Consider the following 27,897-nt stretch of genomic DNA (forward strand, 5'->3'; position numbering starts at 1 on the left):
CAATATTGGTTATTAGTATCAGTATCAGTTATCACTTAGCTATGCACTACTTTCTTTCCCTCACCTTCCACTTTTGAGAACTGTAAGAAGATGATACCTTTGAGATGATGATAAATGAACCAAAAGTAGAAAACTTTTCCAGTTTCAAAGCTTTCCCCACTACATAAATGAGTTCATAATGGCCAAATCTATACTTTATAGTCCGCTGATGTGATCTTATATTACATGTCAGAATTAAGAAGAGAACTTATTTCTTTGAAATTAGTTTTTTCTGAGATGGTCTAGAAACTGCAGATAATGCTGAATGATTTGTTTGGCTGCTGTGTGGGACAGTTCCCCGAACACAGAATCATGATAATTTAATACTTCTGCTGAAGAAAGTGACTATTTGATATTGGGCAGTTGTAAGGTTTTAGCATATAAAGCCCTAAAGATTTTGGAGTCTAGTTTTCATAGGAATTGTTTCTTTTCTTTAGTGTCAATTTAGTCCTTCAGGCAACCAGTGTGGATGCCAAATTAAGATAGTGCAAAACACTTGAAACTAATCTCAGAGGGCCATTTAATCAATGAAGGATTAACACACCAGTTTCTATGTGACCTCTGGTTATCTTTTCAGGCAGATAACAAGAGATTCCTAGAAAGCTTAATATGTTGCTTAAACAATCTTAAAGCAGAATTAAAAGAACCCTTAGAGAGCTTCCAGGACTGCAGAGAGCTTAAAATCTTGTTTAAAATGTACACTTAAATAAAGATTGGGATTTAAAATATGGCATAAACTGTTATCCTTTCCAAATGATGAGCAGACAATATGTGCTGGTATGCTTTAAAAAAGGATGAGAACTCTAAAACAAAATTATAACAATCAAGGCTCATGTTAAAGGAGCTCTAATAACAGTAGCCTGCTGCAATTGTTTGGAAGTGGAATGCATGGAGGCGAGGTGGAAATGCATGTTCCCTCTCAACCATTATGTCCCCATGTTTACGGGTATAGTCTAAGCATAGGGTATAAAAGCACATTCAGTTGAACATAGTTACAATCCTCTGCATAATTGGGAACATTGGTTATGCAAGGTTCTGGATCCCATGGAAACTATAACTATGTCCAGTTGAACATAGTTGCAGTCCCTGGTTGCATCTTTCCCCATCAAAATAGAAATGGTAACCTGGAGTGGATATGGTCAGAATATGAATCCTCATAGCTCTTTCACACAGTGAGCTACTTAGTTTTAACTGAAAGTTTGCATCTGGACTATAGCATTGCTGATTCCAATCCGGAAACCAAGTTTGGGGGAGGGGTGTTACATGGCTGAATATAAAATATAATTGTTCACACAGAAAACTAGCATGACAGGTAGAAGATCAAAACAGAGCCTTCTCCCCTAACACGCCAGCTTTCTATATAGAGATATTTTTAAAATAGCTAGTCATTGTTGTCATTATCTTGCACATGAAATATTCAATCCTCTTCTGAAGTGTGATTTGTTGCAGCTCGATGCAGTTTATGACATCAGTTAAAATTAGCCTTCCAATTTAGTTGACAGATGTGAAAAAAGATTTTCTAGGATTCAAATGGAGGTTAAAAACTCTCTCAAGTGTCACACATAACTTTGTTATAACCTATTGGACTAAGCGTTGGAAAGCATCCCACTTTTAGGCACATCATCCAAACCCATTTCTTGGAAATTCTAAAAATTATTATTAATAACCCCTTAGGGTTCAATGTATTTATTGAGAAGACAAGGACATTAGGAAGGAGGGATTAGAGAAAGAAAAAGGAAGAGTAGAAAGAGAAATGGCACAAATGGAAAATGGGAGAGGAAAATGAATCAAGAGAAACAAAAGCTTGCAGGATAAAGCTGACAGATGGTAAATAGAGGAAGGAGGACAACGGACTGAAGAGGGAAAGCATGTGGTAGAAAAGAGACACAGTCAAAAGGAGACTCAGACACTAAGGCACTGTAGAAATAGCCCCTAAGGGGCAGCATGCAGCCGTCCCTTCTTCAGCCAGATCAGGGCCATGGCAACCTCACACTGCTGCCCCGATCCGGCCACTGGAGGGCGCAAAAAGGAGCCGCAAAAAGTGGCTCCTTTTTGCACCCTCCAAAGGGTGCCATAGCTGCAACAGCACAGCTGTATGGCGCCCCTTCAGCACTGCATCATCTGGATGCAGTGCTGGAGGTGCACCACGATGCCATGCGACATCTGGAATGGCACACAGAGGTGCGGAATCAGGACGTCCAGCATCAGGACACTGCACCCTGAGACCGCCCACAGGCCGGCACAAAGTACCAGTCTGTACAAGGCCTAACAAAAACTGGGAAGAAAAGTAAGCAGAGAGAATGCAATTGGGGGACAGGAACAGAAACTTGCAGAAAGATGAAAAAGGAATGGGATAGAAAGACAAGTGGAGATGGAGATACAAACAGACCATAAGGGTACTAAAAGAATTGGCAAAAGTAATCTCAGAAACACTGGCAATAATCCTTGAGAATTTCTGGAGAACAGGAGGAGGGAAAATGTTGTCCCCATATTCAGAAAAGAAAAATAAGAGGACCAAAATAAGTAACACTAAGTCAGACCAGCAACAATACCATAAAAGATTCTAGAGCAGATGATTAAACAGACAGTCTGTAAGCACTTAGAAAAGAATGCTGTGATTACTAAAAGTCAGGATGGGCATTTGAAAATTAAGTCATGCCAGACTAATCTTACCATCATCATCATCATCATCATTATTATTATTATTATTATTATTATTATTATTGGAATGCTAGGAACATAGCATATCTTGATTTCAGTAAGGCCTTTCACAAGGTTTCTCCAAGATATTCTTGCAAAAAAGCTTGTAAAATATCAGCTACACAATGGCGGGATACAAACCGCCGCTTTGCGGCGCTTCCCCGCTGCCGCCATTTGCTCCGCGCGGGAGCTGCAGCAGTCAAACCGCGCGGAGCAAAAAAGAAGCTCCATTTCGGAGCTTCTTCTTGCGGCGCCTCTATGACATTGCGAGGCGCCTGGCGCGGACTCGCGACGTCATAGGCGCCGCGACACGTCTGGACGCTATGCGTCCAGTACGTAAAGATGGCGGCGCCCATGTAGAAGGGGCGCCGCCATCTTGTACGTATAGGATACGTACTAGGGTTAGGGGGGTGCGGAAGCACCGCCCCTTCCTAACCCTAGTACGTATCCTATACGTACTATATGGTGGTTTGTATCCCGCCAATGTGACTGTTATGTGGATTTGGAATTGGTTGATCCAGTAAACTCAAAGGGTACTCAACAATCGCTCCACCTCATCCTGGAGAGAAATGACTGGCAGGTTCCAAGGATTCTCTCCTGAGCCAAGGCCAATTCAACATATTTATCTTTAAGAAAAATAAAAATATTTTTAATAGTGAAGTATAAATGACAATTACACAAAAAGAAAAAGAAAAGCGGGGAAATTATACCTAAGGCATATACATAATATGCTTTGATTGAGATTTCCTGCATGGCAGGGGGGTTTGACTGGATGTCCCTTGTGGTCTCTTCTAACTCTATTATTCTATGATTTTATACAATGCAACAAGAACATGGAAAAATAAAAAAATAGAATGGTCAGAATGCACAGGGGAGCCATTGAAATCCACCTAGACAATGTCAACAGGAAAAAAGAAACCCTTAAAGTAAACAAAGTTTCGTTACCAGTCCTGAAAAACACCAAAATCAAGACCCAGCAAATGCAATTAAAAACCACGCAGGGTGAGGGGGGTTTCCCAGCAGACAATGGGTCATTCATTAAATAGACACCCTGAGGTCTTGCCATTCATGGGCACATCCAGAACTGCCCATATTACTACGGTTCTAAAATCTCTCCACTAGCTGCCTATCAGTTTCTGGGCAAGGTACAAGGGGTTGGTTCTAACCTTTAAAGCCCTACATGGCTTGGGTCCTGACTACTTGCAGGAACACCTACTTCCATATAATCCACCACACACTTTGGTCCTCTGGGAAGAATCTGCTACAACCTAAGAAAACCAGACTATCAGCAGTGACCCCGATGACCTTCTCATCAGCCGTTCCCAGGCTCTGAAACGACCTGCCGGACGAGATCCATCATATTACTACCTTGGAAGCCTTTAAAAAGGCTATTAAGACAGATCTCTTCCGGCAGGCCTTTCCAGACTAGGTTAGATCCATTAGACTTGCCTCCCCCTCTATTTACACCGATATCAAAATTGATTGATACCATCACCCCTCCTCTAGAGGAGGACTCATTGCTTGCGCTAATCTGCCTGAAATTTTAGTGTATTCCTATTGGACAGTTTTAATTTTTTTTATGTTTAATCTCTTTTTATGGCTTGATCATTGTTTTTATGATGGGGGGAGGTTTGAGGGTTTGGCGTTTTTAAACTGTAATGTTTAATTGATATTTTATTTATACTGTTGGAATCCTCTTTGATTCCTTTGTGAAAAAGTGGAATACAATTATTATTATTATTATTCAACAACAGAACAATACACAGATTAACATGTAAATTACTTCCTCTCAACCAACAGTATATATACCTCTCTCTCTTCCATGCCAGCATTCTCTGAAGATGCCAGCCACAGCTGCTGGCAAAACTTCAGGAATCAACTCTTTTAGAATACAGTCTCATAGCCCGAAAAACCCACAAAACCCCCCACTATAATTGTGGCCAGTTATTGGGCTATGTACTAGAGCCATCTGTAGTGTAGTTATAATAGATAATATAGGTTTTTTAATTAGTATTTTTAAATTTTACAATACAAATTGTTACACTTTCTTCATACAAATATATGTTTTAACACTTTACTTATTTTATACTCAATATTACACCTCACTACACCCCTTTGCCATCCATATAATGCTGGAGACCTGGGTTGAAATCCCAGCTTGGCAACCTGCTCAGTAACCTTGGGCATGTCACACACTCTCAGCTTCAGAGGAAAGCATAGGCAAATCTTGCCAGAAAACAAACCTTGGAACGAAGCTTGGAACAACCTCCATGATAGGTTTGCTCTGGATGTCATATTGAGGAGGGAGCAAGGTGGTCTCTTCCAATTCTACGATTCTATGATTCTAAGTCAAACACTGAAGGCACACAACAACATGGTGAACATTTTGTTTTATACTTATATTGTGCCTCTCTTTAAATTTATTAATTTCCTAGATTGTTGCATTCTTATTTTCATAGGAATTAATCAAATAAATATATTTCATTTTCTATCCATCTAAGTTGCCAGATGAGTCACATGGTAGTGTTGAAATGTACTGTGCTACTGTTTTACCACAGTAAATTTACGACTAATTAATATACATTTGCCTTTTATGAAGGAGCCAAGAGTCAGACAGTAGAAAAATAGAGAAGTTGAAATCAGAGTGGAAATTTGCCTACTCCTTTCTGAAGTCAAAATATTTCTGATTAAAATTTGTGTTGGGATAGTTTACATCTTTTATTCAGTTTTGTGTTATTATTATTACTATTATTATTAGTTTATTCCCCTTCCCCAAAACTGGGACTCAGAGTGAATCCCAGGTTGTTTCTTTTATAAGATTAATAATAGCATCTTTTAAAAACATAGAAATTCATTTCCTGAATTGATGACAGAGTAAATGGTTGAGTTAGTTGTTGGGATTAAGAGGTCATGCATTGAATTGAGTACCTTTCTTATCTATTTCCCCTCCATATGTTACTTTAGCTTTCTAAGTTATTCATATCAGCTGGAAGGAGGGAAGGTATGGATAAGCACACTACCTCCCCTATTCAAGAGAAAATATTCATTGTCAAATAATGCTTTGTACAAATAAATTTAGGAGGTGCTCATATAATCCTGGGCATATACATTGCCTTTCAAACTAAATTATTGTGGGGGGTTTGGTGGCCTTTCAGCCATTAATTCTACGCCGAACAGCTAAAAAAATTAAAAGCCTTTATAAAAGGGGGATCAGTTCTGTCCTGACTCAAAGAACAGCGAGGAGAGAGGGAGAAAGAGCTACTCCCCTAGATGCATTCCATTAACAATCAGATTATATGCACAGCATTCCTCTGTTATTCACCTGCCAGTAAAATCTGTACTCACATTGTCTCTTTTTGCATGCCTATTTTTATAGAACAGAGGGTATCTGGTCATTTTTGTATTTTATTACTGAGCTCTTCAAGAATTCTCCTCCCCCTTCTTTGAAAGGATGTTTTTTTTCTCTCTCAAAACTGGGCCACATGCCTCTAAGGAGACAGTAGTGCATTATTTCATTCCCACCTTTCTTCTTTTCTGGCATCTCTGAGGCCTGCTATGCCCAGAAGTGCTTCTACTCAAGCTGGACCATCAAATCAATTATCACAGCAGTCTACTTTCTAAATATGAATGGCAATGAATGACAACAGGCAAAGCAAACTTTCAGCTCTGATTTGTCATTGGTAATGAAATTTTTTTGTGTGTATGCGCACGTACATTCATATGCATGCGTATATGTTTCTCAGAGCCTGGTTATTTGGCAAACTCTTCCCCCTGCTGTCTACAGCAGCACTGTGCCAGATGCAGACATTAATAGCAATAACTAACGTTTCACATTTCCAGAGCCACAGTCACAACAAGAAATGGTACAAGGAGCCATTATAGGTGTGTGGGTATGTCCTGCTTGCCTACACTTTGGATTACTTTAGCCTCTGAGGAAATGTTGAAGTATAGCCACTCCATCCACCGATTCCGCTTGGTATTCTTCATTCTGGCAGTATTGGAGAAATCGGTTATTTTTTTCAGTTGTTGAATTACACAATGCAACAGATAAATGAACTACTTATCCACCTTCAAAAACACTGTTTGGGGCTGTAAATAGTTCTTTGACTAATTTACAAAAACATCAATTACTATGATTGACTTGAACAGTTTAATGAATTTTTTATATCTAATTGTTATTAACACTTGTACCAACTATATTGTTTATTCTATCTTCTAATAGGAAATCCGTTTAAAATAATTTTCTAAAAATAGGAGAAAAATGGCTTTATTAGATATAAATATTACATATACTGGGTAGTGTAATATTTATATGTATTTTAATGCAAGTGGCTGAATGATTTGGCAGATTTGGCATGAAAAAATCAATTAAGATTTTAATTGATCTGATCTATAAGACAATATGGGTCCTAGTTTCTAGTTTTAAAATATCCTCTTTCCTCCACTATTACTCTCTTATAAAATAGTAATTTCAGTTTACTTTACAATGTTGCAATAACAATATGATTATAATTTTAATTATGTTATAAATTTGTCAGGGAATCATTAGCTTTGAAGTGTTAAAATCCACTTTGTGATGCTGTGGTGGGATTTCCAGTTTTAAGCTGTATGGTGTTTACACACAAAGGAGGAAGAAAAGAGGGAAGGCAGAGAAAAGAAAACACCTTTAGAACAGTTAAGATGTGAATCAATTCAGACCTGAAACATAACAGAAAAATTAAACTAATGTGCCTTGTCATCACAGTACTATTTGATATACATTTTTTCTCTGAAAGTAGAATATATCATTAATTGTAGATAGATTAGAAATATTTTTGATATTTACTCTCTATATGAAGAGGAAAATCCTATTCATTCCATGTTCTTAGCTTATACTAACATTTCAATGAATATGGACAGAATGATGTGTTTCACATGCAGAGTCTTGATTGTGTACAGAAATACCTTGAGAATACCAACATAAATGGAAGTTACTACCAATTCAGGATACACAATGAGCAAGTTAAGAGAGTTAATTTACTTCATTAATTTCACTTTTATGATCAGCACAGACATGCAGAATCCAGTGACATGCTGCCTACTCAGTTCAGTTTAGCTGAAATAATTCCAGCACAACAACTAATAATTTCTTTCAATGATTTAGAACACAATTTTTCTTAAGGCTCTTAATATCTTTTCCATGTGAACTCTACACTTGAAAGAAGAAGATGCCTCATTATGGGCAACCTCTGAACTATAATCTCTAATCCGTATTTGTTGGCAGATTTCAGAATTTGAATGGACTCTGCCTCTGTATTTGAAGGACAGGTTACTCACCTGTAATGGTATTTCTTCAAGTGGTCACCTGCGAATACATACTAATGGATTCTACTGTGCCTGTGCAGTTCAGCTTGGAAACTTCTGGAATCACTGGGCAAAGTTTACTTTAAAACTTTTTGTAACTTTTTGTTGGTAGCTCCACCATGCGTTTCCGCTCTTTCCCCAGTTCCGAAATTTTACGCCACGTAAAAGTGACACAGGAGTGAGATAGTGATGAGCAGGACACTGAGGGAAGGATGGGCGGGATTTGTATGTATTCACAGATGACCACTCGAAGAAATACTTTTACAGGTGAGTAACCTGTCCTTCTTCTTCGTGGTCTCTGCAAATCATACAAATGGATTAGACTGACAAGCTTAGGTCAGTGGAGGAGACAGTGTCATGACACACAGTTAGGTTCAAACAACATTATGTTTATTAAACAACAAATAAACTGTTGAACCAAGCAATACCTTGTTTGAGGCATTCTTAAAAAGTAACATTCAAGAATGTCAGGTAACCAAACACTGAATTCAAATGCAATGTGATCAATCATAACACAAAGGCATTAGTCAAAGGGTCATGTCATGTCAATGCATTTCAACTAAAGCACCAAATGAACATTTACATAGATTGCAATGCAACAAATCAATGTAAACCAGAAACCAACACACCCCTCCCAAAAGCTGCATCCTGTTTGGCCCTGGTGTCCAGCCTGTAGTGTTTGATGAATGTCAGGGGATGGGACCAAACAGCAGCTTTGCAGACATCCTCCAGCGGTACCCCAGTCAAAAAAGCGGAGGATGTCGCTAGCACCCTAGATGTGTGAGCCCGAACCCTGGCAGGGAGAGGTCTATCCAACAATTCATAGCAGAAGTGGATGGTACCAGACACCCATTTAGAAAATCTCTGTGCAGTCACAGGTTTTTCGGTTCCGAATAGCACTGAAACAGTCTTTCGGAATGGCTCGAACCCATAGTCCAAATAGAAGGCCAAGGCCCTCTGAACGCCCAAGGTGTGAAAATGGCATTCGGTATTAATCAGGTTCGAAGCTAGGATTTGCAGCACAATGTCCTGACACATATGAAAGGAAGACACCACCTTAGGTAAAAAGGTGATGTCGCTAGGGAGGACAATCCTTTGGAACCGAAGGAAAAGCTGATCCCTCCACAAAGCACAGATTTCGCCTGCACGGTGGGCAGAGGTGATAGCCACAAGAAAAGCAGTCTCAAGTCAGCAGTGGCCATGGGTTCAAAAGGCTTGGATTGCAAACAAGACAGCACAGCCAGAGGATGGAGGTTGTTGCAACCCTTCAGGAAACTCGTCACAAAAGGGTCTTTGAAAAAGGAAGGCCTGTCCTCAAATTGGTAATGGGAACAGATGGCAGAAAGATAACACTTGATGGAAGTGAGGCACAGCCCCGAATCCAGAAGTGTCATCAGGAACTCCAACACCAACACCACCGACGTCAATTCCCGGGACAGAGAGAGGTCTCTTGCAGAAAGAAAGTCCACAAACTTCTTCCATTTGGAAGCATAGGATTTCTTTTGTGGCAGGTTTCAGAGCAGCCAGGATTACCATCTGTACCGAGGCAGGGAGCAACTCTAAGGACAGAGACTCCAGGTCACCAGCGGAAGACTGTTCCTGTCTGGATGTCGAACCCGACCTTTCTGGAGTGTAAGTGTAAGAAGGTCAGAACGGAATTCGAGCTGGAGAAATTCCCTCTGGGACAGATGGAGCAGGGATGGAAACCAAGGTTGTCTCGGCCACCAAGGCGTGATCAGGATGGCATCTGAGCAGTCCACTGTCATCTTTGACACCACTCTTGTGATGAGTGGAAATGGAGGGAAGGCATAGAGCATTTCTCCTGACCAGGTGAAGAGGAATGCATCTCCAAGGGAGCTGTGTGCTCGCGACTAGGAACAAAACTGGGCACAGTATCTGTTGTTGTTGGCCACAAACAGGTCGATCTGCGGTGTCCCCCACTGGTGGAAGAGATCGGTCATGGACTCGGGATGGAGCATCCATTCATGGCAAGTGGTGGAAGACCTGGCAAGGTCGTTCTCTTCTTCTGGCAAGTGAAGATGTGTCATGGTATGCATCATTCCCAGATGCGAAGGGTGATCTGTAGCAAGGTCGGGGATCTGGTGCCTGGTAGTACATGGCCGTGGTGTTGTTGGTGAACAGAAGCACTACCTTGTCCACAAGGTCCGTCTCGAAAGCCTTCAGAGCCTTTTTCACTGTGAGCATCTCCAGAGCATTGATGTGAAGACTTCATTCTTGGTGGGACCACTTGTCCTTGATGATGACGTTTGTGGTGTGGGTCCCCTATCCTTTCATGGGTGCATCTGTGTTCAGCGTGGTCTGAGGCTGGGGTGGCAAAAATAGGCATGCTGACGCAAACGTTCTGGGAGTCGAGCCACCGTCGGAGAGGTCTTGGTACCGTGAGCCACTTTGTTGTCGGGTCTGTCTGAGGGTCGATAAGAACCAAGTCTGTAGAGGTTGAAGCCAAAGACTTGCCCATGGGGTAAGGAAGGTCGTAGAGGCCATGTGTCCCAGGGCCACTTGGACATTGCAAGCTGCCACTCTTCTGTGAGAGAGGCAGATTTGAACTGCCGTGCAAAGGGCTCAAAACCAATCTGCCGGTAGATAGGCGATGCAGTCTTCGGAGTCGAGGACAGTACTGACGAACCTGATCTGCCTGACCGGGATGAGGTGTCCAAGTTCACCACGAGAGCGAGAGAGGCAAGGAGAGACAAGGCGAACCCGACATCTCCTTGCGATTAGTTCTTGGAGGGAGTGGCGAAGAGCCAGTCATCTAGATAAGGGAAGACCCTGGTCCCCCTCCGATGGAGATAAGCCACCACTGGACCCATGCACTTGGTGTAGACTCTCGGGGCCATGGCCAGACTGAAGGGAAGGGCATTGTATCGATACATGTGAGTGCCAACAGCAAAGGACAAGAAACTCCAATGATTCTCTCAAATTGAGACATGGAAATAAGCGTCCTTGAAATCGATCGTTGCAAACCACAGGCCTTGGTACAACAAGGGCAAACTAGAAGCAAGAGTTACCATATGGAAATGATGGTAAATCAAATAAACATCATGGGGTCGGAGGTCCAAAATGGGTCTGAGACTGACATCGGTCTTTGGAACAGTAAAGTATCTGGGGGGAAAAGCAACTGGGAGCCTGTGAGGAGTCCAGGGGTGAAATGGCCCCTTTAACAAGAGTTTGTGTACTTCATCAAGAAGGGTGTCTGAGGGAGGGGTGGAAATGGGGAGCTCTTCGAATTCAAGGGCATAACCCCTGCAGACAATGTCCAGGACCCAAAAATCGGAAGTTATCGTGGCCCAGGTGTTATAAAAAGGCCTTAAAATATCAAGGAAGGAACGGACAGAAGAGACAAAGTGCGCAGCAACCCTTCAAAACCTCTTCTTACCCTGGTCAGTATCCTGTTTGCGGTAGCTTTTGTGGTATTGAGCAGCAGGCTGGCGGAGTCCAGCAGAAGAAGAGGAGGACTGAAAAGGGTAGCATTGTCTCTGGTGTTTCTGCTGTTGGTATGGGCAGTCCTGTTGGAATGAATGCTGACCCTGGCCTGTTGGCGCCTATTACCAAACTTCTTATGGAGGGAAGACTGGGTTGGAGCAGACATACTGTGTTTCTTAGCAGCCTCTTTCATACGGTATTTATAGTTCAGGCGTCTGTCTCCTTGTGAAATAAGCCAGCATTGTCAAATGGCATGTCCTCAATGGTGGACTTTGCATTGGGGTTGAGGTCCAACGCCCGGAGCCAGGAATGTCTTCTCAGTGTGACTGAAGCAGCTATAGACTTGGCTGAACAATCTGTAGCGTGGCGAGTGGAAGTTATGAGCCATCCCCCCAACAGAATGAGCTTCGTCTCTCAACTCAGTGAGAAGTACCCATATGTCGTCTGGTACCTCCGGGATGACGGGGAAGACACATTCCATCAGGTACTGAACGTAGGCTCCCAAACAGGCACTGTAGTTTGCCACTTTTAACCCCAACACCGAAGAACATAAGCCTTCTTGGTAAATCATCAATCTTTTTGATAATCTTTTTTTCCTTGTCCACTGGAGAGGTGGAAGTCTTTGGAGTGAGATACCTCAACAATGGCCGAGTTCTGCTTTGGGTGTGAGAAGAGCCAAGAAGACTGAGACAGTGAGATCCTGTACAAGGACTCTATCTTCTTAGCGGAAGGAGCAGTGGAGACTGGAGCATTCCAGGAGCGCCTGACTATCTGTTCCAATGAAGGCAGGAACGGGATCGAAGCCAGGCTAGGGACCTTACCATGGATGCATCTCTCAATGGCATCTGCAGCATCTTCATCTGTACGAGTGACCTCCAACTCAAGCTCATCTTGATGATGTGTTCGGCAAACCAGCAAACATTGTCCGTAGGAGGCGAGGAGCTGGGCTAGTAAAGTTCTTGGGGGGAACTCACTGGAACCACATCATAGGAGACAGAACCAGCCTGAGAAGATCAGGAGCCCCCACGATGAAAGCCTTCATGGTCTGAATGCAGAGTGTCCTCATTCAGAAGAAGGAGTGGAGATGAAGACCTATCTCTCAACTGACTCATCTGAGTAGTCCCTACCACTGTCGAATGCGGAGCCAGGACCGAGGAAGGAGCTGCTACAGCAGCCGAGGTCACAGTAGATGACTTGTGACAACCAAAGCGACGGCAGATGATGTCTTGATCGATGGACATGTAGTATCTGTTCATCTCACTGCCATAAAAATAGTCACCACCTTCTTCCTCTAAAGGAACCGGAGTTGGAGAGCTGCAAACACAGGACTGGTCTTCAGGATGCGGCATCAGGATTGGAAGTTCCAAGCTCTTGGAACCTGAATTGGGGTCAGAGATTTGATTTGACAGAAGTGGCATGGGAAACAGAAAAAGCCGGCACTGGGGCTGAGGCCTGTTGGGTAAGGGCGTGCCCTTGTTTCTTGGTTTTATTTGGTACCGAAGCAGCCCTTTTAGGTACTGGCGAATTGGAACAACCTCCAGACATGGATTGGCCTACGGACTAAGACTCCGTTCGGGGCTTCATGGTATGGGAAGAGACCTCTTTGTCTGCAGAATGCTTCCTTTTGGAAGACTTAGAAGAGGACTTAGACCCCGTTTCCTTGAGGGAGCTCGAATTCTTCTTCGAATCAGAGTCTGACCTAGCCTTTTCCTTCGCCTTGTCCTTTTTGGAGGACTTAGACTCCGTAGTATGAAGACTGTTTTCAAAACTGGAAAATAAGAGTCTCTTGTGCAAGCATTGAATACCCAACAATATGCTTGTCTTGTTCCAATAGTAAATGACATTTTTATAGTTTTATATAAACACAAGGTGCAACAAGATTTTTGCTTTAATAAAGATAGGCAATCATTAAATGAGGAGCCATATACAGTCAACCCTTGACATTCATGGAGGCTGGGCACACAAAACCTCTGTGAAAGTTAAAATTCACAAATAAAATTGGGTGGGGGGGGGTGAGAGCTCTCTGAAGCCTTGGAATGGCAGGAAGGAGAGCACGTTCGCTTTCCCCAAACCCCTTCCCAATGCAAGAGAGCTGACTTTCCCCCAGGCAGCTCACTGTCCTGGAAAAGGGTGAGGGATTAGTTTCTCCAAACCCCTTCCCGATGGATCAGAGCTGTCTTTCCTCAGACAGCTCCCTGACCTAGAAAAGGGTGGAGGAGTATTTTCCCCAAACCCCTGCCCAAGGCAGAGAGCTGCTTGGGGAAAGAGGCAGCTCTCCATCCTGGAAAGTGGCAGGATTGGCGCGCACACCCTTCCCAGCTTTTTCCTCCTGGGCCTTTTCCCTCCCCAGGGGATAAGCCCGGGAGGGAAGAGAAGGAGGAGTGTGTGCACAGTAGCCTTGGCCTCGGGAATCAACGGAACTGCAAGTGTCAAAGCCACAAATGTCAAGGGACAACTGTAATGATATAATTTTACTGATTATAGTGACGTTGCAGAAATTGTGGAGTGATGACTTATTTACATGTATGAAGGAACACTGTTGTGTCTGTGTAGAATGGTTGATCTTTTCCATTATAGCTACATATTAGTTACAAGTGTAACAGCTGCAATTATTACAGTTACATATTAAAATATGTGAGTACCAGTATATTTATATGCCCTGCTGAGATTTCATATCTAAACCTAAAAGCACTTTCAATAAAAATCATAAAAATGTTCTCCAAATATATTTTACACATTTTCACATTGAACACTTGGTATCACATCTCTCTGCAAAAAAAGGTATATATATTTTCTACCTTGAGTTCTTGGCATTCTCTTCCTGCGATCCCTGAATGCTGCCCCAGATTGCAGTGCCTCAAGAAGATTATCCATCACTCCAGTCTCATCACCCTCTGTGAATAGCAGAGGAAATAAAATTAGTCTCTTTGCAATTAATGCAATAATAGGGTCATAATGATACTAAAACACTAAATTACAAATACCATATATACTCGACTATATATCAAAAAAATTATGCCCCAAAATTGACCCTAAAATCCTGGGTTGACTTATTTATGGGGTCAATAACTAGTACTGCTTAGAAAGGTCCTAAAACAAGGAAGTCAGATGCCCCACTCTTGCTGCCTGGAAACACTATATTTCTTTCTTTTTCTTATTTAATCTTTATTAGTATTATAACTAATGCTATATCACATCATATCTCCTTCTTTAATACTTTATCTAAATCTAATTCATATTTCTTTTACCATATACTTTTCATAATTACAAAGGTATAATACTATTAATTATATCACTAATTCATTTTTCAATTCTTTTCTCTCTTTTTAACCCCCCCCCCTTTCCCCCAAGTGATCCCCATCACCAGAGCCTAGTATCTTCTTATTACTCTACCCTCCAAAATTATAATTCTTCATCTGGGGGTTAAACACCTCCTTCTTTTGCTAAAGCGTTTTGTACAAATATTTTCCATATTGCTTCAATTATTCTTTTGAAAAATTTTTATGATGCTATGTCAATCATTTACAGGATAATTGGTATGAATTGCTGCCACATGAAGAGGTTGCTTCAAAGATACAGGACATTCACTCTTTGAGGTGTGAACCTAAGCTATTGCCCACCTTATCCAACAGACCCAGTGCCTGTCACCCAGTGGATAGATAAATTAAAATACTCTTGGCCTCAGATAGAAAGGGCTATAGAAGAAGCCAAAAGAAACCTTCATAGAATTTACATTCTGGGGGAAAAGTGTATTTGACTGCTAAACATCTTAAATCCAGACACCCTTCCAAAAAACTGGGGCCTAAATATGTTGGCCATTTTGTAGGTTGTTAGAAGAAGTAACTGCTGAGCTTATTTTGCCAAAAACTTATAGACATGTTCATCCTGTTTTCCATTTCAGCCTGCTAAAACCGGCGGTGCCCAGAGGTCCTTGGAGGAGTGAAGACTCCCCCCCCCCCCCACTACCCATGTTGATTGATGGAGAACATCATTTTGAGATTTCAAAAATACTGGACTCTAGGCTACTTAGGGTCAACTCAAACATTTGTTTACTGGAAACATTTTCCTATTGACTGTGACGAATGGGTTAAATATAAGCATATAAGGACAGATAGATTAATCAATGCATTTCATACTGCTTATCCACATAAGCCTAAGGTCATTGCATAGGGGGGCTTGATTTTTGAGGGGGCAGACCGTCAAAACTAGGTTCTTTCATATAATTGAAATAATTTGAAGTTGATAAAAGAGTTGGAAAATAACAACAACAACGTTATAAGCGATAGTACCGATTGTGTTAAATGCTTCTAGATGGTTCTAGTTAGTTAGAGATAGGTTTTGCAGCTGCATGATATTTTGGGAATGGATTAAGAAATGTAAAGGTGGGGGTGTGGAGATGGGTGAGATGTGCACCATCTCAAGGTTAAGGGAGAAAGAGGAAAACTGGTGGCTGGAGGGGGTTTCTTGGAAACTGGGAGGAAGGTGAGTTTGCATGCCGTCGAGAAGAGGAGGGGCTGTAAAGTTTGGTGGTTTTAATTTGGGGGTTTGGGAAAAGGGGATTTAGATCTGACTTAAAAGTGTTATGGTAAGGCTGACTGTTATCTTCAATAAAGTTTTGCTTCAAGATACCACTGACTGATAATTAAACTTCAGTTCTAAACTTACTCAGTTCTCACAGATACTGAGAGAACTCAGTTCAAATCCTCACTCGGCCATGTAAACCCACTGGGTGACCTCAGGCAAGTCACACTCTCAGCCTAAGAAGAAAGGGCAAAACCCCTCTGAATAAATTCTGCCAGGAAAACTCTGTGACAGGTTTGCCTTAGGGTTGCCATAAATCAGAAATGTCCTGAAGACAAACTGCAACAACCTGATGATCTGATAGCCCATACACAAAGTTATTCTGTCTGAATAAACAATTTTTAGATCTGATGGCCAAGACTATTTTTTTCATTCCTTGGTATCTTCTCCATTCACCTCCTAGTCACTAAGTACAGAAAATATACACAATACCCATGCAAGCAACAATGGCATAAAATAAAGCATACAATTTAGGTGTATGCTGAAGCTAATGGGAAGGCTGTTTCACTACAGATAAAATGTATGTTGTAACCACAGTAGTGCATGCATTCCAATGCTGAAGGATCATGTGTGTAAGTTGAAGATGATGTTGACTGACAAATTTAGCAGAAAATGGTGACTGTTAAACAGTTATGATAAAAATAGTGTGACTAGAATGGAGATGCTAACAATAAAGTAATTCTGAACACAATAGATATGAACTTATTCAACTATCGGGATACTAATGTGCCTTCAGAAGTGACATCATTGACGCCACGATAGCTGTCAGCTGCTTATTAAAAATGAACTCCATTCTATTATCTTCAACTGTGTTAATGGAATGTTAATACACTTTTCAAAACAATTAATTCAGTGTAATTGTGATTGAGGCAGCTCCTTCTTCCTTTTATTCTTATATCACTAGTTAACAGGTGACTTTAATTGCCACGGTAATTGGATCTTATGAAGACTGAAACCATTTCTGATTAAATAATATTTGCATAAAAATTGCTAGTTTGGAATTTGCTGTTCCTAAAAGGAAATTAATGTCTTTCTTTCATGTTAGTTATATGCACAAAGTGTAAGATTATTTTATGCAAGGAAAGAAAATGACCAAATATAAAAAACTCTACATCTTTTACAATGAATAGATGTTAGGACAAAATCAAGCCTGGACTCTTAGATGTGAAGATGACTGAACTGAGCCTGTCATACTCTAGTCACACCATGAAAAGACATGCTTGACTGAAAGGAAGGTAATGCTTGGTAAAGTGGAGGGCAGTAGGAAAAGAAGGAGACTGGAAGAGGTTGAATTGATTCAACCACAGAAGCCACAGCTCTGAGTTTTCAAGGCCTGAGCAGGGCAGTGATGACCAGGGTTTTTTTTGGAGCTCCCTCATTCATAATGTTGCCTGAAGCCAAAGGAAACAGGAATTAACATCAAAATATCATTTTTGGGAATTTCAAATATAATCTATGAAAATAGGCTTATTTCTGATCACAACTGTTCTACCTCCAAGTAATAGCCCCCCTCCCCAAATAAAGTTCCAGCAGAGTAATGTCCCTATCAACAAAAGAGACAGGCTAGAATATGAGTAACATATAGACTTCTCCCTCCTTTAACTGTCACATTGTATTTTGTATTGTATTGCAATTTTTTACTGTACACCGCTATGATCATTGCGGAATAGCGGTCTATAAATAAAATGTATTATTATTATTATATTATAAAAATGGGAATTCACCACAGTCAGCAAATAAAGTGGGGTATCTGAATTGTTTCCAAACATGAACATTAAAATCTGAAATAGAAAAAGAAAAACCTCTGACAAAACGATATCTCAGTATTAACTATTGTGATTTGCTAGTTATAATAATGGATTGCCAAAGACAATTTTGTGTCGCTGTGTTTGGACCCAATGTGTATGCTTTTTTACACAAATGTTTTTTTCATACAAATGGAAAGCACATTATCGACTGTGCTTTCTTAGGGTGAAAAGATAAGGTAAGAATGGTCAGGATCTGAACCCATTACGAGGTGAGTCTTAGAGTGGGGCATGGGGGCGAGGAATTGATTATGCAACCAAATTTGCATAACAGTGCCCCCCTCGTGTTGCAAGACTCAAGAGTAAACACAGAAGTAAGTGTCAAAATGTCATCAAAATTTAGAAATGCAGAAGGCTATGTTTTGTTGAAGATAGTGAAGAAACCAAGGACAGTGATGGTGAACCTTTTAGAGACCGAGTGCCCAAACTGCAACCCAAAACCCACTTATTTATGGCAAAGTGCCACATTCCTCTGGCTTTCTAGTAACAAACTCTGGTGAACGCAACGGCATGCGTGCCCACAGAGAGGGCTCTGATTGCCCTCTCTGGCACGCATGCCATAGATTTGCCACAACTGGGTTAGGATATCAGACAAGTCTATGGCTATATATGCCTCCATTAATTTTTAAAGAACCTAAACTTAATTCTTAAAGACACCACTAACTCCTTTGCCACTATTATATTATGAATACAGGATATTACACTTCTTGAAAACAAGAATGATTACTGATTAGTACTTTTATTTTAAAGCATATCTAATTGATTGAGGGCCCGAGTAATCCTGCTTTCTCAGTTGTCTTAATTGTATGATTTGAGTTGGTATTCAATAATATACTTTGGCATCTTACATAACATTTCCCAAGAGAGAAATGCTGCTATTATTGCTAGAAGTGTATTTCACATTTCTTTTCTCTGGGTAGAAAAGGAGTCACAGTTGCATACTTAGTATTTTATGTGTTCTGTGATTGTAATAGATTAAGTTCTACCTAACAACAGAACTTCAATGATCACTGAAGGGAAAATAATTTCTCAATCTAATTCATATGATCTCTTTTCTAAGCTCTGAGAATTCAAAGAGATGGAGAATAAAGCATTCATAAAGTATGAAGAATAAAGCATAAATATTTTTGAAGCCTATTTATTAGGGACCTTCTGATTCTGTCTTTCTTCTCCTTCTTTTGCTTTCTTCCACAGAATGTCTTCACACACAATATACTCTAATTCCAACAAGCAAGTACAGTGGGCCCTTGTTATCTGATGGGGTTTGGTTCCAGGACCCCCTGTGAATAACAAAATCCATGTATGCTCAAGTCCCATAAAATATAAAGGAAAAAGAAAATGGTGTCTCTAATATAAAATGGAAAATCAAGGGTTGCTATTTGGAATTTATACTTTTTTCAGAATATTTTTAAGCTGTGTATGGTTGAATCCATGGATAAAAAAATCCGTAGATAATATATATGATATATGAATTTCTTTATCGTTTCAGGTTATGACTTTGCAAAGAGGTTCACCGATGCACTACATTTTGCAGCTCATAAAAATAATGTTGTTTTAACCATCCTCAAGTCAATCCAAAAAAGAATATTGGTAAGAAAACATTCAGCTCTAGTGAGGACCCCTCAATCAGCAGCAGAAAAATGTTAATTGTCACACTTATTCTGGTATAGGGGTGATTGCTTACTAGCCAGAATCATTCTGATAATTGAAAAACAAAATAGCACTAAGATATTTTAATACTTACAGATTAAATTAAAACATTAATTGGACAAAAGGAAACATGTCAATAATTCAATTTGGAAAAGACAGAATGTAGCATGTGGCTCTGGCAGAAGAAACATTCAGAAGGTATGCTGAAGATATCTGAAGAAATGCTACCTGTTTCTCAGTCTTTAATGAAATAGTTATAGTGAGTTTTTTTTTAAATTAATGAGAATAGTGTTGTCTTGATCAGATCTCTTATTTATCACTAAGACCAGTGCAAATACTGTGTATGTTCCATCAAGTCACCTATTGACTATGGCAACCCCATGAATTTCACAGGATTTGACAAGGAATACTCAGAGGTGTTTTGCCAGTGCCCTCCTCTAAAATATATAGGCTATAGCACCTGTTATTTGTTGGCAGTCTCCCATCCAAGGACTAACCAGGGCTTCTAGGATCAGAGAGGATTTGGTGCCTTTAGGGTATTTTGGTCCAAATTAGTGCAAATACTATTTTACCTTTATTCATGTCAATCAGTTGCTTCTTCTTCTGTTGCCGTTCCAGTTTTTCACGTTCTGCTTTCTCTTTTGCAAGCTTGGCTCTTTTAATCTTCTCCTCCATCTCTCTTCTCTTGTTATTTTCCTTCAGTGCCTCCTGCATTAGGGATGTGAAACACAGGATTTCTTCCATTATTTATGCATAGCAAATTGAGGCTAGCTTGTTTCTGTACAGCCCTGGCTTGTATTTCTAGTTGCCTGAAATAAAAAAATCATGTCACCTTTGAAAGTACCACATGAACAACTGTATTCCTAAGGAGGAGAGGGGAAAAATAAAAATAAAACAGTCTCCTGCACCTTTCAGTCAATACACTTCTGCCATACAAACCTGTCTGGAATAGCAACTCCGAGCTGCAGACTGTCTGTGTTACAAAATTATTAATGGATGACCCCACAAAGAGTTGACCAACCGATCACGTATTGGAAAAAACACACACAACTTCAACAAGAAGTTCTGAATTGCACTGTGTTCTTTCAATTTAATTGTAAGCTACTATAATGTACTGTATTTCCAAAGGAAACAAAATAACATGTAGATATTCACAAAAGCCTTAGAATATGTAGAACCTCCAGATTACCGTTCTTTGAAAGATCTTAGATTTACTGATATCTTAAACCAACATCTTAAATATCTTAAACCAACAGAGTTGTGTTGCCTCTTCAGATGAGAATTTGTTGCTGATAATCAGATTTCATCCAGAAATGTGTCTAACAACATAAATAATGCTGGGAATTTACAATGAACGGAAACAGCCTTAATAAGTACAAAACTAAACACACCTTTTGAAATTTACCTTGTAATCTGACCAGCTCCTTTCTCAACTTTTTTCAAATGATTGAATGCCTTTTATTGAAAACTGCTCTCAGCTCCTCAAATTAAGCCTTTCTAAACTGACCAGAAATGGAATCTACTTACTCCTATGATTTTCTTCCTGCTAGATGACCCATTTCACCATTACAATTTCCAATTTCCAAACTTAATTCTGGGATATACTGAATATGTTTCAATCAAGCTGGCTCAAAACAGAGTTTTCCCAGTTTACCAATTGGTATGATTTTGTCAAAACCTTACAGGTTAAGGCATTTTGACAAGGCAGTGTAGAAGGAAAGGTGGAAAGAAAAAGAAGCTGTTTAGCTGAGGTCAGTTATGTCAGAGCAGTGCTAGGATTTACTTATATCCCCCAGATGACTATGGTGAAGCCAGTTTTGAGTATCTGAACATATTGGGGAGCAAGAGGGAGATGAACAAACTGAAATTAAATAAATGTTAGATTAAAAAATATGTTTTCTATAGCTTAAAAAATATATGTTTTCTCCACATATACACCATATATAGAAGAATGGAAAAATAAAATATTGGAAATGAAGGAATTAGACAGATTAACAGCAATCTTAAACAAAAAGGACATGGATAAATGGGGAAAAGAATGGTCAGGAGTGACATTCAATTTAATAAACGAATAGAATAGTCAACAGGGGAAACTTTAAGATTTATACAGGTTTAATTATTTGTTTTTATACTCCTTTAATATAAAGACAAATGTTAAATTGATGGTTTAAAAATCAGAGATTTTTTGATAACAGAACTGATTATGTTAAGTTTAATGTACTTATTCTGCTTATTGAATGTATACCATATAATTAACTGAATGACTATTGTATTGTACAATCAATGACATGCTGATTAAGAGAAATAAAAAAATTATATATGTGTGTGTGTGTGTGTGTGTGTGTGTGTGTGTGTGTGTGTGTTTTGTAAGCATTGCAATCTGGAAAGATGCAGCTGCAAACACATAGCACTGCTTTGGCAAATATGATGCTTTTCTAACTTCTTAGTTAGAAGTTGCATATGAGGATTCCTTGATGATTGCTATGAGGTTCTACTAACTCAGAACGTAGCAGCTGGCATTTAGATGCAATGCTATCTAATTTATTTTAAAGTTTGTAGTTTTATAACCAGTCAGACAGCAAAGGCTCTTGTGACGGATGACAATCAATCAAAACAAACATTAAAATTCATCTCTCAGCAATTCAGCCACAAAAAATAAACACACAACTTAAACAAACAACCTCAAAAACAAAACAATGTTTTGCTGCATAATTGACTGAATTCAGAAAAACATGTGAGAATACCAGGGAGCTTCCTGTGGGATGCTTTGCTTACAGTTGATTCAAGCTGGTTCTGGGGCTCTGGAACCAGCAAGAACTCTCTGATCAAGTGGAGATCTTTAGATAAAAGCTCAGGTTGGTCTGGACCACCATATGAAACAACAACCAAACTTGGAGGGGGATAGGAGTCTGAATCACTATCTTGACAGAGAGCAGTAAAACCTATTACCTCTTTACACACAACGTTCTTTCTTTTAAATTTTATTAGGTGGAATTAATTTTTCTTTTGAAGTTTAAGAAGCCCCAGATGCCCAGGATTTGCTATCTTCTCAAAGTGGTCATGTTAATAGAGGATAAGTAACCCACTGCAGAAATTGCTGGAGTGCTAGCTGAAATTACCTGCATTAAAATAATTATTCTGCAATGTAAAGACTCATTTTAATTTAAAGAAAACTCCCTAATATTTAATATAAACAAGTAAGAATTTTAATAATGCTGTTAACTTATGTTTTGAAGTATTTAGAACTTGCTTTGACTGTAGTCAGGGCAGTTGAATTGGTTTCTAATTTCAACAGCATAGCTGCACTGGAGAAGATTGGTGAAGGGTGACAGCTGCTGGCCACAGACTGTTATTGATGGTGGAGTAAGACTTTGGAAGAGCCTGAAAGAGTTGGACGGATATCGAGATTCCTTGCTAATGAAAGATGGATGGATTTCTAATGTTTAAAATGTTTATGACCCTTTAACTTTTGAATATTAACATCTATATTTATTATCTCTCATATTTTTGTATATAATATTTTTGGTATTTTATACTTCATATTGGATATATTTAATTCTATTTGTTGAACAACTTTTTGTCATTTTTTCTTTTTCTTCTTTTTAACATATCTTTATTAATCAATTTTAATCTCAACAAATTACACTTCATTAACTATACAAATAAACAATTAAAAAAGACAAATCGTGTCTGGTGTATTTTGTAATATCTTCTAATTCTTCTTTTTTTCCCTGCTAGTACTTCCAATTTCCATTGTCCTTTATATGTTACTTCTTTCTTCTTCTTGAATTCTTCTTCTTCTGGCTATTTTTGTTTTCATCCTATTCTGTTTTGATTATGCTTTCTTTATCATCTCACATACCTCTTTCTCAATACTCAGTCTTATCAATTATGTTGATGTTAAAAACATCATATTATTCTTATATATTTGTGTATCCATTCTATATACATACCATTAATCATATCATATCTATAATATATATCAACAATTTATAGAAATTACTCTTAACTTAATATTGTTGCTCTCACTGTCATCATTATATATTTAACTACATATAAAATTCTATCTATATTACTGGTATATATATTCCCTTTTTGCAATAGAATGATATCAGGATGTATTCCCCCTTTTCCCCCTCCAATAGCTTTGATTTCTCTCTAATTTTTTTACCTTCGTCTTAACCTATTATCTACTTATCTTTTTTGTGCTTCCATATTTTCCTTCTAATTACTATATTTTAATAATATAAACATTGACTTATTATTAAAGAAACTGCATTAATCTTCTGTCAACGTCTTTTTCTTTTTATGTTTTTTAACAGCTTATGTGGTCCAGATTGTGGAAGAAAGTTACAAGTGTCTAGATCAAGGGAAGTTTTGTTCAGGCCTCACCTGGAATATTGTGTCCAGTTCTGGGCATCACAATACAAAAAGCTGGAGTGTGTCCAGAAGAGAGCAATTAAAACGGTGAAGGGTCTGGAAACCATGCCCTATGAGGAGCAACTTAGGGAGCTGGCTATATTTAGCCTGGAGAAGAGAAGGTTAAGAGGTGATAGGATAGCCCTGTTTAAATATTTCAAGGGATGTCATATTAAGGATGGAACAGGTATGTTTTCTGGTGCTCAAGAGAACAGGACCTGGAACAATGGATTCAAACTACCTATTAGGAGGAACTTCCTGACAGTAATAGCTGTTCGACAATGAAACACTCCCTTGGAGTATGGTGGAGTCTTGTTCTTTGGAGGTTTTTAAACAGAGGCTGGATGGCCGTCTGCTGGGAGTGTTTTGATTCTGTGTTCCTGCATGGCAGGGCGTTGGACTTGATGGCCTCTTCCAACTCTATGATTCTATGGTTTTAATAACCCATTTTGCAATTTTCTGGAAAGTTACTTGTTGTCATTTCAGATGTCCTCCATTACAAATGAACAGTCTTTGGGGAAAGGAAAATGAGGCAGTATGTTTAATATAGAAAGCCAATGCTTGATGCATGTAAAAAGAAAGCATAGACTTTTCCAGGGATGTCAGTGGCTGAAGGCAATACATCCGTAACGTGATGTGCTGATTGAGATGGAATTGCCATACCACATTTGGCAAGGAAAAAAAATCAAGATTCAGTACAATGGAATACAAGGAATGATTCATCCAACTGCAGAACTGTCAACTCAGATACTTTTGGGGCTTGATGTACTGATTGACAATTCAAAGGTCCAAGACTGGGTGAAATGCTATGTCCCCTTTGGTACTGTGAAATACATATATTTAAAAATCCTTATGCTCCAATACAGAATGTGTGATGCATATGATATACAGTGAAAATACTATAATCATGTGTAGATGCAAAATCTAAAGTTCACAGACATCACCACCACAGATATGCATAGAATAGTTTACAGTAGTTTACTCTACTGGGGGGTCCATCCTAAAGACATTTCTCCATTAATGAATCATACATGATACCAACAAAATGAAAAGAGGAGTAGTTATTTTAAGATATGCACATAAAAATATACAGGGAGGGTGAGATACTGTTTTCTCTCTACTTACCAAGAATAGGATCCTGAATGCACTTAGATCACCAAAGAATTCCTCACTGCTTGTAGCTTTCGGATCAAAACAGAAGTAGTCCCCCAGACTGTCATATAATTTGGTCATGTTGTTGTGCATGTTTGATAATTTTTCATACTGCTCTCTGGCGCTCTTAGCAAAACTGTAATCTTGATGTTAAGGAAGTGCGAATTAAATAAAGAGCATAAAAAGTGGGGCTGGTTTATCAGTCAAATGCAACCAACCATCAACCTGCTACTTAACTAATCTCTAGGTTAACTGCTGTCTTTTTATTAAGAAAATGTTTTTCTTATTTTTATATGCTTCACAACCAAAAAATATAGTAATTCCTAGGTGATGGCCACCTATAGAGAAGAGTGTGTTTAATATTTCTTTGACTGTACTTCTTGCAGAACATAAAGACTTTCTCCACCATCCCAGCCTCGCTAGGTGAGGACACAAGAGAGAGCCTTCTTGCTGGCTGCTCCCACCATCTAGAACTTCCTTCCATGGGAGGCTAGGTTGGCCCCTTCCCTGCTGGCCTTTCATTGGCAAGTAAAAATGTTTTTATTGAGACAGGCTTTTTAAATTCATGACAGGGTGGCTTTTATATGAGGTAGATGTTTTAGATTATGTGCTTTTACCTTTTGTATGTTTTTAATCTTAATTTTATACTGTTTTAATTGTGATATTTTAACTGTGTTTTTTTATAAAAATGGTTTTTAAAGTGTTTTTTCTTGTGTGCTGCCTTGAATCCATTTTTAAGAAAGGTGGCATAAAAATGAAATAATTAAATACACTACAGTTTATTAAATTGTAATACTCTTTGACTTATCATCCTTGAACTGCATCATGAACAATGTACAAATGATTAAAATACTAGACCTGTTAAGAATATATTCAAAGTGAGCTAAAGAGACATCTCTATTTGCTATAAGGGGACAGAACAACACTTACATAAAGTATGTGTACTCCCCACTGAGATCAGAACAAGTCTGTGAATATTATGAAGAATTCATTTTTTCCTATTTTAAGACACTGAAAATAGTCAGGAAAAATAAGATATTACTTATTATTATTATTATTAACCTTTATTTATGAAGCGCTGTAAATTTACACAGCGCTGTACATGCAATCTTTTTAGTTAGACAGATCCCTGCCCTCGGGCTTACAATCTAAAAAGACATGACACAGAGGGAGAAGAGAGTGGTGGAGGGAAAGGGTAAGAGGCCCAGCAGTTCCTCTCTACCTCCAAGGCCTGGACCAAGGCAGATGGACTGGAGGGAGGGCTTGGGTTCTTAATGGATGGTTAATGCTTGACGTTTTCAGTTTTACTCCTTGTTCCCGAAGTATTATGAAGTAATAGTTTAGAGATGTATAGTTGACTGAATGGCTACAGATGTTTTAATCAACACATTTCTCTCATTTAGTTTTGAAATATAGACTTTGCAGATGTTCTTTGCATCACCTAACTTCACATCTTTCATCATACAAGAAATGGGGCTTTGTGGTCAAGGCTTAATGCTTTAACATTAGAGATCTTCCCAAAACAAAAGTTTTGTAATATTAACAATAAAGCTACATTAAAATTAATATTCCATGTTCTGAATATAAATTTTACTTGTATGTGCAAACAAATCAAACATGTTAAACAGTTAAAAAGGATATTGTCATCTTCTCAACAAATTTATCATGTGGATCTTCTATTTTAGGAAATTTCTTAATATCATTTTCCAAACGCTGTATCTGCTTTTCCATGGAATCAAGGCTGCTCTTAAGAACCTGAGCTGAAACTGAGGGGGGGGGGGGGGAAATGTTAACAAAGAAACCAAGGGAAAAAGAGCAGTGTCAGAAATAATAGTCATAATGGCAGTTTGGATCACTCCATTAAAATGTGCTCCCATTTTTTTGAATTATTGCTCATAAAAGGTCCACTCTTCAAGAAATAAGTAAGAACTTAAAACATAATATATGAAATAATCTTGCTTAATGTGGGGGATGGCACCAATTTATTCTGACATTAGCTGAAATTAATCTATTTCTATTCAAATTTCTATTCAAAGAAACGCTAATATTTCATTCCCTTAAGTCAAATTTGTGAATTAAGCATAAACTAAGATTCAAAAACATTCTATCTTATTAATACATATAGTTGGTCATATAAATAATTTAAAGACAGGCTGTAAAAGAGATCAGTTTTCTCTTGCTTTGCTGCAGTATCTAAAACTGTATGAGCTTATCCATAGGGATTTCTTATCCTCACACCTTCAACATTTCCTTTGTTTACATTATAAACAAGGATAATCAACATCAAGTCACCTGTCAAGTTATTGTGACCCCATGAATTTAACAAGGTTTTCTTAGGCAAGAGACACTCAGTTCCTTCCTTTGAAATGTAGCCTACAGCACCTGGTATTCATTGGTGGTCTCCCTTCCAAGTACTAACCAGGGCTGACTGATTAGCTTCCAAGACCAGATGCATCTGGTGCCTTTAAAATGTTTAGGCAGGCTTATAATAAAAATTACTGGTGCCTCAATTGCATATCAGGAGAAAGTGATTTGAGTGTATAAAGACAACTCTGGAGGCCAGGGTTCAACTCCCTGCTCAGCCATGGAAACCCACTGGATGATCTTGGTCAATGCACACACTCCGCCTCAGAGGAAGGAAAAGGCAAACCGCTTCTAAACAAATCCTACCTAGAAAATTCCACGATCCACCTTACGACTGCCCAAAGTCAGCAATGTTCCACTATACACTATCTTGCAGCTTCCAGTTCTACCAGATTTCTTA

The 27,897-nt window shown here is 39.0% G+C and overlaps 1 protein-coding gene across 4 annotated transcripts in view; it reads right to left on the bottom strand.

Annotated features, from left to right (window-relative positions):
• DIAPH2 (diaphanous related formin 2) overlaps positions 1-27,897 on the bottom strand; it is a 105,331-nt gene that overhangs the window by 14,758 nt on the left and 62,676 nt on the right. For 3 of the 4 annotated variants that reach the window (XM_089536698.1, XM_089536697.1, XM_089536696.1), the window contains 4 exons: positions 26,774-26,899; positions 25,107-25,270; positions 20,135-20,270; positions 14,325-14,420 (listed from right to left, as the gene is read on the bottom strand). In XM_089536698.1, the coding sequence (XP_089392824.1) occupies positions 14,325-14,420; positions 20,135-20,270; positions 25,107-25,270; positions 26,774-26,899 (522 nt within the window). Of the gene's footprint in view, positions 1-7,031; positions 7,344-14,324; positions 14,421-20,134; positions 20,271-25,106; positions 25,271-26,773; positions 26,900-27,897 lie in introns of those variants that run through there. The other variant, XM_089536699.1, reaches the window with a different exon arrangement.

Source organism: Sceloporus occidentalis, unplaced genomic scaffold (assembly GCF_023333645.1).
Source record: "Sceloporus occidentalis isolate IW3139 unplaced genomic scaffold, rSceOcc1.0.p SCAF_8, whole genome shotgun sequence".
Lineage (NCBI taxonomy): Eukaryota > Metazoa > Chordata > Lepidosauria > Squamata > Phrynosomatidae > Sceloporus > Sceloporus occidentalis.